The following is a 15,517-nucleotide window of genomic DNA, read 5'->3' on the forward strand; positions in this document are numbered from 1 at the left end:
TACCTGGTAAGTTTGCGTATAATTCTTCACAGAACATTAGAAGTACAATTTTCGTCACAGAACATCACTCACACGTCTTTCAGTGCTGGCCCTCTCAGTTACAAGTTTCCTCTCTCAGCAACTCCACCAGAAATTCCACCAAATGAACTGCAAATTTTTGTGGAAAGGATCCAACAGGAGGTATTTTGCGGTTGGAGGTATGAAAATCAGCTCTCATGAGATAATGTGGAAAAAACAAACCACTGAACTCAACGGAAACAGGCTTATTTCCCATTAACTCTGAGAGCGTTGACTCAGGAAACTGATTGGCGTGGGAAGTTAGTCAACATGCTGAAATGCTGAAGGGCTACATTAGTGCTTGCTGTGATGGGAACACTGCCATTTATACTGTCTACACTGGCTTCCCCTTATTCACCCCTGCTTTTCCCAGTGGTGTTAATCCTTCAGTCATTTCTTTAATGAAGTCTACAGTGAGCCCAACACAAAACAGTGAAAGAGATGGTGTGGTTAAATTTTATAACTCAATGCATCTTGTACAATTTCATTTGTCCACTGTCATCCTCTGAGTTATCATCATTGTAATAAAGACAAACAGAACTGTATTCCCTTTTAATAGATGAAAATCTTTCCATATTTCATGATTTCAGAAAAGGTTTAAACAGATTTAAGAGCATCAGTGTTCTTTCCTTTGAGGTATGATTGGTGAATTCACCTCCTTATGTGCTCATTTTAAACAGGGACATATATGCAGTTAGAAGTAAATGTTCACTGCATGGATACGTGAAAGAATAGAAAAAATCAAAACCTGAATAATTCTGCTGGTCCACAGCCCATTGAGAAAATACAAGACCACTTTGTTATTAACAAATTAGTGTGACAGCTTTCTTGCAGATTCCTTCATGTGATTTTTGTTAGTTCATGTCTAGCTTGGCAACAAGTCCTTAGAAATAAACCAGCTCAACCAAGCACACAATACCAAGCATTGGAACTCTGCTCAACGTCTCTGCTGAAAATTCCTTGTAACTATCTATGATTGTAAACCAAAAATGTAGGCAATTACCTTTAAGATAAATATCAGAAGCAGTCTTGTCCTAGTTTTACATAAACTTGTGTATAGATATGTTACACCTGTATTAGTCTACCTGTTTATTGTAAAGTATGAGTAGTAGTGTGTTCTCTTGCTCCAACAATAAAACATGTTTCAATGTGAAATGTTTCTACACATTCAAATAAAGCACTGCATGGCTGCTGCTAATTAAGGAAAAACACGACAAGACAAGCACCAGTAATCAACAAGTGACACCAACGTTACTGCAGAAAGTCCTGAACACTAAACATTTTGAGAGCCAGAGTCCAGAGCAGATCACGGATTCTCCGGAGGCAAAGGGAATTGGGTTTCAGCAGTTCTCTGCTCTCGGACATGCCTCTATGGCCGTGCCTCCAGCCGCACCCTGGGCACAGATCTGTGGGTGGGGCTTCGGGGAAGCTCAGGGGGTTGATGCAGGAGGCTTGAACAGGCCCGTCTTCCTGAAATAGCGCACGATGAGTGGCACAGACACCAGCGTGATACTGATGCGCACTGGCGCAAAGAGCTTGTGCACAGCATAGGCCAAGACAAAAGTGCTGGTGCCGGCGGCCATTTTGGACTGGACCACAGTTTCGCTGAAGCCCAGCTTGTACAGGACGGCCGCCATGTCAATCCCACTGTAGAGGAATAGCCACACATGCACAATAGCAATTAGCACGATGAATGAGAGACATTTTTAACATTGCAAATGAAGCTTTTACAGCAAAATGCAAAGTGTCGTGAGACTGGCTGAAGCTGTTAATACAGAACACATTCTATTAAACAATACACCTTTATAAAAGTGTTTCCACAAATTCAGTAATTTCAGCTGAGGCACAGTTTTGACACACCTTGTTATAATTTCCACAACTGAAGCACGGTGTTGATATTAGAGCCTGACCGATAAATCGGCGTGCCAATACTTTCTGCTGATATGAGCTAATTGTAGATAAATCGGTATTGGCATTTATAACAGCCGATAAACGACAATTAAAAAAGAAACGGAGGGAAGATGGATCCTTCAACCATGTTATAAGTGTTGTTGTTGCGTAGTTTGTCCACCAGAGGGCACACTGCAACTCCACTGTTGGCAACACGTTTGGAATGCCACAAATCACAACAATCAGCTGACCCCCAGCTGAGTCGAGCAGAGTAGCCCACAACGGAGATCATCTGTGTTCATGGTAAATTGATAATTGTCATGTGAAATACATTACTCATATAATAATATCCCCCCATCACTTCTCTTCTTAGCCTAAATAAGCCTGACTACATTCATGTCAGCCGCACCTGGTTTTGCTGCAGTAATGTGAAAGCCGGTACCGTCAGTCAAACATCAAAATTACGTTTAACGTTACGGTAGTTGAGTGGTGTAGGCTAAGCTGTTGACAAACTTGATTGTAGGTTTATTTATGTGTGGCAGTTGTAGCAAGTAAACAAAGTAAACAAACAATGGTCCTATCATTTCTCCCTCGTCACTTCTAAAAATTCTCTGGCAACATCAGCTTATAATACCGTCCATTGCTAAATTAGGTTACCCACAAAGCTAGCTAATGCCATTTTTATCAGTGGAAGACCACTAACATTAATGAGCGGTTAAACTATAGCGTTTAACTTATTCTGCCTTAATGAAGCAATGGTAAATATAGTTACAGTTGATGCATTGGAAATTATTAACCCTTTCGCGCGTACAGTCACACCAGTGTGATTAGCTGTTTAGGGTGTATGCTAAAACTGGTGCGGTTAGAACACTGGAGAAATTCTAGCTCATTTTTGCTTTGAGGAAACAGCGATTTAACTCTAAAAAATATAGCAAACGCTAACTGAAAACTAGGACAAGCTTAATAATGCTAATGAAATCATAACGAACCATGTAACGTAACACACCCACTACACAGCATTTTACACAGCATATTTTTAAACTCCATTATGTCATGTTATCTTGGTGAGGACTCAAATAACTATACAACAATACCAATAACTATAACAATAACAAATGTTAGGGAAAATCTTTGTTTATGTTATGTGTTTCAAAAAAAAAAAGAATATTGGCCGATATATCATTATCAGATTTTTAAATCCTCAAATATCGAAATCGGTATCGGTCTTAAAAATCCTATATCGGTCAGGCTCTAGTTGATATGGCTTGTTGAACAAATGTAGTTGTTTCTAAGAACTTGCAATGGACTAAGTGTAAATAATTCCCACAGTAAACACCAGATGGCACATTTTTGCATTTACTGTTTTTAAGCTGTTTTACTGTTTCTCAAAGGCACTAGACACTGCTACAATCAGTTTTCTGTAACATTTTAAGGTTTGTAATGCACTTTAATTTTTATTATACTTAATGTATTAATATTCAATCTGAAATGTGTTCATTAGCCACCCTTTCTGAAGGTTCTGCTGAGGCATGATGATGTGAAATTGTTCTGGAAACTCCTTTCAAAGAAAACAGTGACTGTGCGTAAATTAAACACAACACACATATTTGTGATACAATCCTTACACTCTGAATTATACACAATAGCCATACTTTAAGCCAACAGCCTCTTTAAAAGGTTTCATAAAGAAACATTTCCAGGCATTTCATCTTCTCTATGCTGCTTCCTGTCCATTACATATATTAGCAGTGCTAATAGCAAGTAATAGATAATAGCAGATGATAGGGCAGCCGTGTGGCGTAGTGGTCAGGAGCAGAGCCAGAAACTGAAAGGGCATTGCTCTTGGTTACCAGCCCTGCTGTTGTACACTTAGGCAAGACATTTAGCCTATACTTGCAGTATAAATGAAAAAATGTAAAGTAAGTTACTCTGGGTAAAAGTGTCCACTAACTGACTGTAATATAATGTAATGCAATGTAAAATAATGTAATATAGGGCTATTTATTTGCCAGTCATTTTTGGCTACTAAAGCGTCCTGTTCCTTCTACGTTTTATTTCCTTGTGAACTGCCATTCCTTGACCAATTCACCCTGCACTCACAGTAATACAGTGTAGCCCATAGTGTGACTGCATATTTTTGATATCGTAGGTAATGCAATTTATAAAGACAGATAAGCTGACGGGGAAAAAAAAAATCAGAATTGCATTTAAATTCCTTTAATTTCTACAAACCTAGAACCTAGAAACATACAAATGATAAAAAATGCAGTGTTTGAAAACATTTTCCACTTATGCTCTTGTTGGTGCTCTTTTGTAGTAAGACTGCAAAAGTGTCAAATCTGGGAAGGAATGTGGTGACATTCAAGAATTTTGTCTACATGTCTGTCAGCTTTCTCTGTGGTTCAAACAGCTTGAGGAATGTGTAGCACATGAAATCAAAACATTTAATCATTTATTGAAACTTACCAGAGAGGTGCTACAGTGTACTAAGACAAGCTGGAAATAAATAAGTCTTTGAATAACCCACAGTTCCAACACTTCCCTTATCCAGTGCCTAGAGGTGATTAGCTGGTCTATTAAGAAACCTGCGCGTTTACCACGACACCAGGATCATCAGTGGTCTCTGAGGGGTTTGTGGGGCCAACCTGACAATCTCAGCATAATCCCACCGAGACATATAGGAAATACAATCAGGCAGATCCATGAGGCATCGCTATAAGCGTTTGCCCTCAGGGGCTTCTAATGGACTCTCCTCAGAGCATGTGATAATCACTCCAGATAACTGGATTTGCAGAATTGGCTGTGGAATTGAAAACACTGTATGGATGACAGCAAATACACTTTCCTTAATAAACCTTTTAAGGCTTTACAAACGTAACAACGACCGTACTGTACACACTTTTAGGGAAACAAGAAAGGAAGGGCTTTAAATTGAAAAAGAATATTACATTTTTGTTGGGAATAAATTGTGGGTAGTTTTTTTCTGCTATGGTTTATCATTAGTGTTTTGACATAATAATATTAATCAGCTGTCTATATATTACACAAATTATACTGATACAAAAATGCTTTAAAGCCAGGAAGGCTGGGGGCAGGCATGGTAAGAGAACTTTGATTGCTGTGTTGTCAATGACGGTAAGCTACAGTGCATTATGCCTACCGCACTGCCTGTTAGGTGTCACGTAATCGTTAATTTTGTCTGACAGGTTAAACATTGCATTGCACCGAATGCGAGAAACACATCGCAACTCCACACGTCCCTAGCGCAGAACAAGACTCGCCACTCACCTGGAGATGGCCAGGTAGAACATTCCGAGTGACATCAGTGAGATTCCGATGTGGAAAGTCACTCCCACGGCTCCGTACTCTTTGAACACTTTCTTCAGCTGCTGGGTCTTGCTTGGCTTCTCATCCTCGGACCCTGGCTCCTGCGGGACGTCGCTTGGGGCCCCGCTTGGGGGCTGGTCCTGTTAGTATGGGGAACGGGTAAGCTCAAGATGAGAAACGATTCCACAAAACCATGCCTTAGACAACCTCCTGTCCAGAAAACAGACCGTAGGGAGAGAGAGAAGCTGCACCTTAGAACACCTTTCAAGCTGAAGAGAGAGCACTGCACAATATCCCTGCACGTGGATTTCAGTCTTCACTGGCAGTATGTCACTTCTGCGTTGTGCCAGAGTCCACCAATTAAACCCCACAAGGTTTTATTTTTTAGGCAGTGCTGACAGTAACCGTGGCAGAGTGATTGATTTACTGCCTGCTTCTGACAGTGTGCTGACCCCGGTTCATATTCACAGACCAACAAGGGGCCTGATTCAATTCAACTGCTGCAGTACATGCTACAGGAGTATCTGGAGCAGAACGCTGGCTGCACTAAATGGATTAGCTCCTCACTAGCCTGCACACATTCCTGCCATACACTCACACACCAGTAATGGGACAGAGACATGGCTTGCTGGCAAGGCTTACAGAATAGGGTCACTTTGAAAGGCCAATTATAAAGCTACCACACTCACATTACTAAAGATGGCGTAGCTGCCATCCTTAAGATGGGAAGGCATATATTTCATAGATACTACTGAAAGAATTCCTGAAACTACAGGAACAAAACAACTCCATTCATAGTCCACCCCCAAAGAACTGTTCATTCACATATTCTTATTGATTTAGATATTGGACAGCTTAAGTTCAACAGCCCTTTATAAAACAGGAAAACCTAAAAATAGGCTAGTACAGTTCATATACAATGAGCTAATACAGTTCATATATAATCAACTCAGAGGAAAACCTGTGCAAAAACAACTAACAGAAAATGCTTTTTTAAATAAAATTATGTCAATACAAGTATGAAGCCTTTTGCAATTGAATTCATAATTAATAAAGATTTATAAAAAGTGGTCCTGTTAGTGTCTGACATGTTGCGAGTAGGTAATTCAATCCTGCTCTGTGCGCTCCTCAGACAGCAAGGACATAAAACTCCAGGGGAGGAAGTATGTATTCAAACATCTACAGAAAAATGTGAAACATGGCATGCCATTTTTAGCAAAGCATTCTTTTTCTCTGACCAAAACTGCATAAAAAGGGGGGGGGGAAACCCAGACGACACTAACTGAAACGCGCCTGCCAAAAAACCTAAGGGTGCGTAAAACACTGCTATGCAAATGAGATGCAAATGAGCCGTTGGAAGGCAGCCCCGGCGATCTTGGGTTTCTGGGAGTGTTACCAATAACAGATGGAGGGAAGGGGGTTTCGGCCCAGGAAGGCCTGCACTCTGGAGGATGACAGCGTAGCATTTAAAGCCCAATCCGAATCCAGCAGAGGCCGGGTACATTTAACAGCGCAGAAAATAACTGGGCATGGCACGCTGGGTCTAATTATAGAGGAATATGAAGTAGGTCCTTTAAAATGGAACGAGACGTACCCTTTCGGTAGAATGCTGCCACCCAAATGTCCCTGCAGCATGCGTTGCTTTGTGCAGTTACTGCAGCGTCGGTTGACGCTGCTGACCCCGCGGTGGGGCTGGTTTGTTTTTGTTTCTCTGCCGGGGCGTGCGGCGTGGGGGTTGAGGGTGGCGTGGTGACGCACAAGCAAACCCACAGTAGACAAAAGCCGGAGAGCCGGGCTTTTGCTTTCAAGATAGAAACAGCCAGCGAGCAGACGCGGGGAAGGTCATGTGAGTGAGTTGCTGGAGGGATCTGTGCCAGACTGTGTGCAAAGAACAGTGGGGCTGCTGTGTGCGATGAAGGTCTGCAGACCGACACTGAGCACCGCTACACAGCAACGCTGGCTGGGAGGGGACGGGGGGGCGGGGGGGCGGGGGGCGTGCACCGAGACCTCAGTCATACCTCAGGTCACCAAGCTCTCAGCTGCTGAAGAACTATCCCTTGCCTTCTGGAAACAATGCTTTTGAAAATGAAAACGGTTACACTATAATTATAGCTGTACAGTAAACATGAAAGTTATGTCATACATTAAAATCGTTGCAAATGTTAAGTGAATTAATTGAAGTAATTAATATACAACTTTAGTGCTGATGGCACGGTTGCGATGGATCTTACACTGCATTTGACACCAAATTACTCTAGTAATTACTGTAATATATACTATCAATTGTATAATAAAATATTGATTTTAGACAGGGAAACCAGCAAGTGTGTTTAGATGAGATTAGTTAGATTAGAACTGGGGCAGTTCTGTTAGGCTGCAGCTCGGTCCGGCTTCTGTTTAAATAGCTCTGCATTTTCTTAAAATAGGTCTGCATCTCTGCCCTCTGTAGCACATTTTCTTTGAGAGTGCAATATTGTGAGTTGTCTTCCATGCTTGCACTATTCGGCCCCTAGCTGCTGACACTTTCTTTTTTAAAAAATTACTGTAGTTATTTGTGAGCTTCTCTTTACATGTAATGTAATGTATATGTAAAAAACACAGTAAGTTATACAAAACCAGAGCATCTGATGTATTCAGACAACCGTGCAGAATGTTCATCTATGAAATGCATTAAAGTGAAGGGATCTGTACATAATTGGAAGACTTAATAATAATTCCAGTAGTAACTAATACTGTTATTACTGCTAATGAATTATCTTTTTCGAGAAGTGGAACAGATGCACTTGGTTCACTATCTTTTCAGGTTCACTGACTCAGGTCAGGTTTTTAACAGGAAGGAAATGAGTAATGATCAGCACTTTCACGGACCAGCTTGCTAGATGTTTTGTACTGGAAAAAAAGAGAAGGTGTGATAACAGGGGAAATTTAGCCAGCTCACAAAAAGAGAGAAAAGTATGCCTTAATTTTGACTATAATAAGCACTAACTTGTAACATAAAGTGCTTAATTTAAGATGAAGAAATTAAAGAAATCATGCATTTGTGTAAACAATTGAAAATACATTAATTTAGGTTTACAGTGGAGTAGTTGACTTACTGGAACTGGCTGTTGCGGTATGAATGAACTTCTGTACAATGCTGTTTGGAAGTGAGTACTACATCTGCATCAACCAAGATGAGCTGGCACACCATCATTCAAGGTGCAACCAAGGAAAGTTTGAAAGTGCTCTCTGAACCACCCACCTTGAAGTATAGGTGGAAACCAGAACTAAAACCGTAACAAATGTAGCATGAAACCGAAACTGGTCACAAAGGTAGTCATTTTATATATCTTTAATATAAGTCTCTTCTAAAAAGATCTGACACACTGTACTCAAATGAGGGGCACCCCAGACACCCAGTTTCCTCAATCTGCCAACCACGAGCTACAGACCAATCCTAGTTAATACTACAATCGTATCATGGCAGGGGAAACAAGACCTGTACAACCAAAAATTACTTTGTGGCCACAGTAAAACAGACAAAAACCACTGCAAAACCAATGGTTTAAAGAATAACTTCACATTTTGAAGTGCCCCTCAAACAAATAATTTATGACACTACAATTTTTTTTCAGCAGTCAAAAAATAATTTTAGATATTTACAAAATAAAGAGACTAAGCATTTCTTGTTCGCGCTCAAATAAAAAACTGTATTAAATGCTTTTTAGAGAGTCAGAAAATCTAGATCGTTTGGCTGACGACTTTCAAAGCGTTCCCTTCCAGCCCCCCTGAGATAAACTAAGAATTTGTGAGCACTAATGATGACTACGCAATTTCTTAACCAACAGACTGTGGCAATGTCAACAAGTTCATTGAGACGGCAAAATCTGCCCAGGTTCCTTCTTTTATTTCCCGCTTGAGAACAGTTCCCTTGGCAAATGTTTTTGTTGGCATTTAGCGTTTGTTGACATTCAAGACACATTGCATCTGAGGGTGATGGCTGCAAGATGTTTAGCCTTCACCTGGGGGGGGGGGGGGGGGGGTATACCGTGGTGGACTTGCCATAAGAGTGGGGAGGTTAAGCTGCTCAGACTGTAATTATGCCAAAGTATCTGGACTTTAAATCTACAATATGAAGCTACCCAGCTAGTTAGCCATGTGCATACAGAACAGGGGACATTTGCAGACCCTGATGTTTTTCTGTACAGCGCAGGTTCACAAAATGCTTGATTCCTAAATTAGGGTGTAAACCAGCCTTGTCGCTTGAAGCAGCACATTGCATTCAGCGTCAGAATACACACTTGCGTAACTTAACTGACGCTTCTGGTTAGCTTAGCTAAACGATGCAACGTTAGCTTGTAGCTCAGTAAAATAATTGGGTAGCAAGCTAATTACCCGGTGAACAGCCATTTTAATTTTTCTGTGGCCACCACATCCGTTGTCGTTTAATCAGATATCTGGTGATACATCGTCTTAAATGTCCGCTCGCTAGCTATCAAGATACCGGGCAACTAACACCAGTTGCACAGTCAGAGATGACTGGGAGGAATAACCAGCTGGCCAGTTATGTAGCTAAATTAGCTAGCTCGCTAGCTGGCTAGCCACTGTAGAGCACCTTTTTCCTGTCCCCTTTATTGCTTTGTTTGGCAACATGGCCAGGCAACAACAGCAATCGGCAAAAGCGAAGCTTCTAGTAACAAACTATTCAAATATTTAGGTACTTCGTTTAATTGGTTTTAATGTACCTCTTTGAGTTTGGCCGCTGTGTCTTCGGGTCCTGGGTCGCGTTTCTGCGCGGCAGCTGTTGATGTAGCTCTCATTTGCACATTGGTCGTAGGAAACGCAAGAAGAAAGCGTCCGGCTCCAGACGTAAACAAAATTGGTTCAATAGCACCCAGTCTGCTGAACCTCTTGTTGTCGGTGTCACCTGCCGTCTCCCAAAAAAGGGGCGAACCAGCGTTGCGAAGGATACGATGATAACTACTTTGAGCACTTGTGGGCAGAATCGAAACAAACTGGGTATTCTGCCGTGTCCACTCTGTCAGTTGTCCCAAAGGCGCAGCTTGAACTGACCGACTGTATCCCCGGCTCCGGACGCTTAGCAGGACATTATCAACTGTCCGTCTTCCTGCCCGCGACTTAAATAAATTTAAATGCTTTCCATCATATTCGGTATGAAGCTGCGTGTTGCAAAACGAATTTTTATTATGTAATGCACAGGTAACGTCCCCCTTCAGTCTCTTTGCTTTGACTTGGACTTGCACACCACCAGTCGAGTTAAAACGTTGAGCTACAGACAGCCGTAATACCCTACAGAAAAGCATTATTGTCCTCTGTTGCAGGCGTGGAGTTAGAAGATAGATTTATCTAACAAACACTGGTCACGTATTCGGTTTTTATCCAAAGAGAGTTTCAGTGCGCAACAGAATTCGAGCTTCTCTGCTAGCTACATGCTGCTCCAGTTCGCCAAATCCTCTCCTGTTCATCTATGATGCCACCGACAGCCAATGAGGTAAGACACGCCTCCACCAATAATGTGCAAGAGTGGAGAAAAAAACTTTTAAAGGTGACAAAATTTGTCAAAGGTAATACCCTGTAGATCTGCTTTCACGTTAGGATTTGTGAAACTATATTCATTTATAGCCTACACACTTAAGTATACTCACTTGGAAATAATGTATACAGTGAAATGTTTTTTAAAAAAACTATTGTGCATACTCAAAGTGTACCATGTCAGCATCAGCAACACCACCAGAGTCACTGTTTATTCACATCAGCTCATTTATGACCATTACAGTGTCCGCTGGCATTTCACACGCTAGCTGAACAGAAGCTATATCAGCCTCTGCAAAAAACGTGAAGCATGCGCAGCGTTCAAGTGGGAGGGCTGTAATATGACTCTGACATCATACATTCTAAGGATAGCGATCGGCTTGGTTTGGGAGTTCACTCCCGAAGAGAGTTGAAACAAATACAGGAAACACAAAGCAGCCGTATTACATAAGCTGTATCCGCTGGCCGGACTTTAAAGCTCAAATCTTGACTTTGCACAGTCAGAAACGGGATATGGGTTGCTGAGAATCGAATCAACGTGCAACATCTGTTCAAGTGGCACAGTTCGTATTCAAAAAGTCAGGAACGTGATCACAACCTCTAAGTTGTGAAGTGCGGCGGCGCATTAAAGCATCTGCATTTCTAATACAGTGCAGCAGACAGTTGATTCTGCGCTCCTTAGCCCAGATCATATTAAGAAGTCGTTAATGTGTAAGTCCTGCTGAGTCCAGATCATGCTCCTCCGCCCAAGATAACACATGATGAATTGCTTATCTCGTAGGCACAATGCTGCAACCGTTTTCTGATGAACACACGCACACGAACTCATTGTGTCTGTGAGTCACACTTAGTGGCTTCCCCCACATTTTCAAACGTAGCTGTGGGTCTGAGTCATAGTTTGAGATGACGTCCAAGATTCTCGTCCTGGCTGCAGGCTATGACAGAAAGAAATATACACATGTGCGAATACTTTTCCAAATTTTACGAAATGTCTTGCATGCTTGCTTGATTTAAATGTAGTACGTTTTAAATTTCACCATGTGCAATGGCTGAATGGGCATTTCTGTTGACCATTTTGGTCAGCAGCATTCCTTTCAACCACACACACACACTCAGCATTGACTGAGGCAGTCATATGTAGTCAGAGAGGAAGTGGTCAACAGGCCGGACAAAACAACGCCCTGACAGCTACAGCGATCACCGTCCTGTCTTTGCAGTATTGCTACAAAAGTGGTATATCAAGTTTATTACTGTTTGTTCATGTATTTCCCATAAGACAAAACTGCTTTTCCCCATTACATTCTTCACTCTTTCTCAGCTTGAGTGAAACCCAACGGGAAACTCACAACCAAGATATTCAGACAAATTTTATATTTATATTTATATTTTTAAAAATGATATATAGTCATACGTGAGTAGCTGGAGTCAGGCATCAAAATATGTGATTATGCAGAGTAACTGTCTTGTTTGTTTTCCTCAGGATACCTCTACTTTCCTTCTTGCACTCTAAGTTCCAAGTTCAGACTTTTATCAGATAAGGTGCACCTGATAGTAAATCATAATGTGTGAGGGGGAGGGTGTGCTGTGTTAATTCTTTTGTTTGTCATGGTCATTTCTATTGGTTCTCTATCCCTTGCACGGAGGACCTGGGCCTGGACTGCCAAGAATTATGTTCTCTGTTTTCCGATTTCTTTTCTTTCTTTTTTTCTTTTTTGGTAAGACAAGATTCTGTGATCAGTGGTGTTGCTCAACTGGTTTACAACCACAGCAAAGAAAAAAAAATGCAATCAGGACTTATCATAAACTTCTGTGTGGGAGAATGCCGGTTGTTTCATTTTCATTTTATCTGTGGCATCTAATTTCAAACAAAATGTCGCGTGACATGATGCAAACATGCCCCCTCTCTGAGAGTGAGAGACACAGGTACAGCGGGTCTCATGAAAATCCAGTCAGTCAAAGACTGGTAAGTTGTCAGTCATCATGACTGAGTGGAATAGTGGAATAGTGGATTCATCTCACATAAAACTCTAACAAAAATCTCTTCTGGATTTTTTCATCTCTCTAGGTTTCATGCTGTAGGTAACCATGGGTTTGAGGAGGAATATCTTACATGTCACAAGTGTACTAATACAAAAAGGACTGAGAGAACTGTAGTGCTACTCAGGTTCTCTTTTGCAGTCACACTCAGTTCTTTTCCTGTGTGGCAGGTCAGCACAAAGCTCTCTGCGGGCGGGGATGTCCAAATAGAAGAGATCCTCACAGCTCATTGCTTCTCCTCTCAGCCTGTCAACTCCAATTTATTACTACAGGCCTGGTAATGCTGCCATGACAACATGCAAACATAATTCTGTTAGATGACTTTTTGGGAGGAGGCATGGTGTAAATATGAGCGCCGATGCGTGTTTTTCAAAAGGTATTTTTGTAGTAGAATCTAAATTTTCATTCACTCCCTATCTAAGCCTTTCCCTAAGGCTTTTTCAGCAAAAGGAATATGCAAACATGTTAAAAGGCATATTTGGACTTAAATCCAAACTGCATGAATGTGTAGGATGTATGAAACAGAATGCATGAACAGGATTGGCTGTTAGCATGGCATAGCCAAGCAAGACTGTTACAGTGCTCTTAACTGACCAACATGTTTTCTAATGTCTATCATTTCTGATATCTCAGTTATCATTTGAACCTAATGACCTGCAATGCAGTATGTCCATTTTTTCCTGAACTAGAAGAACTAGAAGATATGTTAAATGGAAAAGGTAATGAGATATTATCTGCCCTTTTCAGAGTATGAGATCACACAGTGGTCTACACTTCAAAGGAAAATCAAAGACTCTTTCTGTGGACTCATAAAAACGTTTAAAGCTGCTAATTGTTTTAATTTTACCATCATCGATCCACAAGGACATTTTATATGTTTATAATAACATTATTATATGTTAATGAAAAAGATTGTTCCTCACAACTGTTCTTACCCCTTACAGATTCTCACTTGCACATCGCATGAATATTAAATAGCATTCTGAGTGTGATCTGGTCAGCCGGGACACCAGTTCCAGGACCGTGGCTGACGAGACAAAAAGAAACTAACAAACTGTTGCACCACACCATGTTTGTCCGCTAACCTGGAGCTCGGACCAGAGTGGACCCTACCCAGCCAAGCCGATCTCTGGGAACATGGCACAAGGGCTGCACCACTGGGCGATCGCTCATTGACGGAACCGGGGGGTCATGAGGGGTGCTGGCGCTGCTCCACTGCTTCACTGGGCTGAGAGGAGCAGGCACTGGGGTCCCTGCCAGCTGGCTGGGGCTGAATGTAACAGACAGAGTGCGGGTACAGCGCAGACACAATGAGAGGGGCGAGCCAGGGAGAAGGGGGTTAATGTGGTCTCTCATCATGTGATTCGCCACCATTGTCCAACTTTCTATATGCATGGAGGATTTATTGCTGTTACCATCTGAAGGTCTTATTCAAATGAAAGCTCCATTCATTCAGCACATTTGCTTTTTTCGGGCAGAGAAATAAAGCAGTGCTACTCGACATACATGCTTGATACCACCTGTCATATTGATTCAGATTGTTAACCGCTAAGAAATATAAACACCAATTAAGATGCTTCTATCATGGGTGATTTCCCTTTCAAGACCTCTGATTGTTTTCTTCCTGGTCAGCAGTGAAGTGCCCTTTTTGTTTCATTAGTTTTCAGGCTTCAGTCTTGCCCACATGATTGTATGGTCCTCTGCTGAGCATTGTGATTTCTGATTGATTAGTTTCCGCAGAGACACTGCCTGGTTCCATTTAACAGTGTACAGAGAATAAAAGGCTTAAAACTGCACAACACCCACTCCCATTCAACACCAACTTTAGTTTATTTTGTTCTTTGATCAACAAGGTCAACTCATACCACACAACATATATGTGACAATTGTGTTATACTTACATGTTACATTAGTATCTGAGACAAAATTCCTTATGAACCTAAGATAGAATTAATGCACAGTCTTGAACAATGCCCAAATACATATGTACCCATACATATTCATATGGACATATTTTCATCAGTGATGTTTTCGGTGACAGAAACAGGCCACGGCTCTGTGGCTTGCTCTCTCTCAGCCTCGTGCTCCTCCATCGCTCTGTCTTCCTGGCAAGACTTACAGCTTGTGATTGATGTCGGCAGCGTGCAGGCTTTTAAGCGCCTGACCCCCCGTGACCCCGCGTCCACAAAATGTGTGTTTTTCTGAGAGGGCGGTAAATGGAACCGGGAGGGCCTCAGCCAAGGAGAGGGTCCCTGACAGCTGCTCAGTGAAGGGGGGCCTTCCATCTCCACAGAGACAGGGTGGTCACACAGGCCAATGTGAGCACAAGCTGTGTTCAGTGTCTGGAGGAATGAACAGACACAGAGACCTGTTACTTACCCGCCTTATACTTACTGCTCTGTGAACCAAAGGCCAGTGGACTTGTCTCCATCTCAGTCAGTCTCAATTAGACTCCCACCTGCAGAAACACACTTTTCATTTGTTTCAATATTTATGTCTGCTAATTGATATCTCTTAGTAGTGTTTCATTTCATACAAGTATATACTATATTTTATACTACTGTCTATTGGCTCTTCAGCAGAATCAAGCTCTATTGTCACACGATCCATTCAAATTCTAATCAACTGCAAAGTTCCATTCGATTAACAATCAAAAACATCAATCTGACAATAA

At 41.6% G+C, this 15,517-nt stretch overlaps 1 protein-coding gene across 1 annotated transcript; it reads right to left on the bottom strand.

Moving 5' to 3' along the window:
- Positions 1 to 318: 318 nt before the first annotated feature.
- On the bottom strand, positions 319 to 10,746 carry fam210b (family with sequence similarity 210 member B). The gene is made up of 3 exons (XM_036531421.1): positions 9,999 to 10,746; positions 5,236 to 5,414; positions 319 to 1,704 (listed from the first exon to the last, which is right to left on the bottom strand). The coding sequence occupies exons 1-3, from the start codon at positions 10,575 to 10,577 to the stop codon at positions 1,488 to 1,490; spliced, it is 975 nt and encodes a 324-aa protein (XP_036387314.1). The 5' UTR covers positions 10,578 to 10,746; the 3' UTR covers positions 319 to 1,487.
- Between the last annotated feature and the right edge of the window lie 4,771 nt (positions 10,747 to 15,517).

Source organism: Megalops cyprinoides, chromosome 6 (genome assembly GCF_013368585.1).
Source record: "Megalops cyprinoides isolate fMegCyp1 chromosome 6, fMegCyp1.pri, whole genome shotgun sequence".
Taxonomy (NCBI): Eukaryota; Metazoa; Chordata; class Actinopteri; order Elopiformes; family Megalopidae; genus Megalops; species Megalops cyprinoides.

Bases quoted from the DNA above. Each gene is read 5' to 3' on its own strand.
- fam210b (XM_036531421.1), bottom strand. From the start codon at position 10,577: ATGCTTTTCTGTAGGGTATTACGGCTGTCTGTAGCTCAACGTTTTAAC. The intron at 5,415-9,998 runs GTACATTAAAAC...CCATACTAACAG, and splicing joins CAGCGGCCAAACTCAAAGAG to GACCAGCCCCCAAGCGGGGC. The intron at 1,705-5,235 runs GTGAGTGGCGAG...ATTCCTCTACAG, and splicing joins TTCTACCTGGCCATCTCCAG to TGGGATTGACATGGCGGCCG.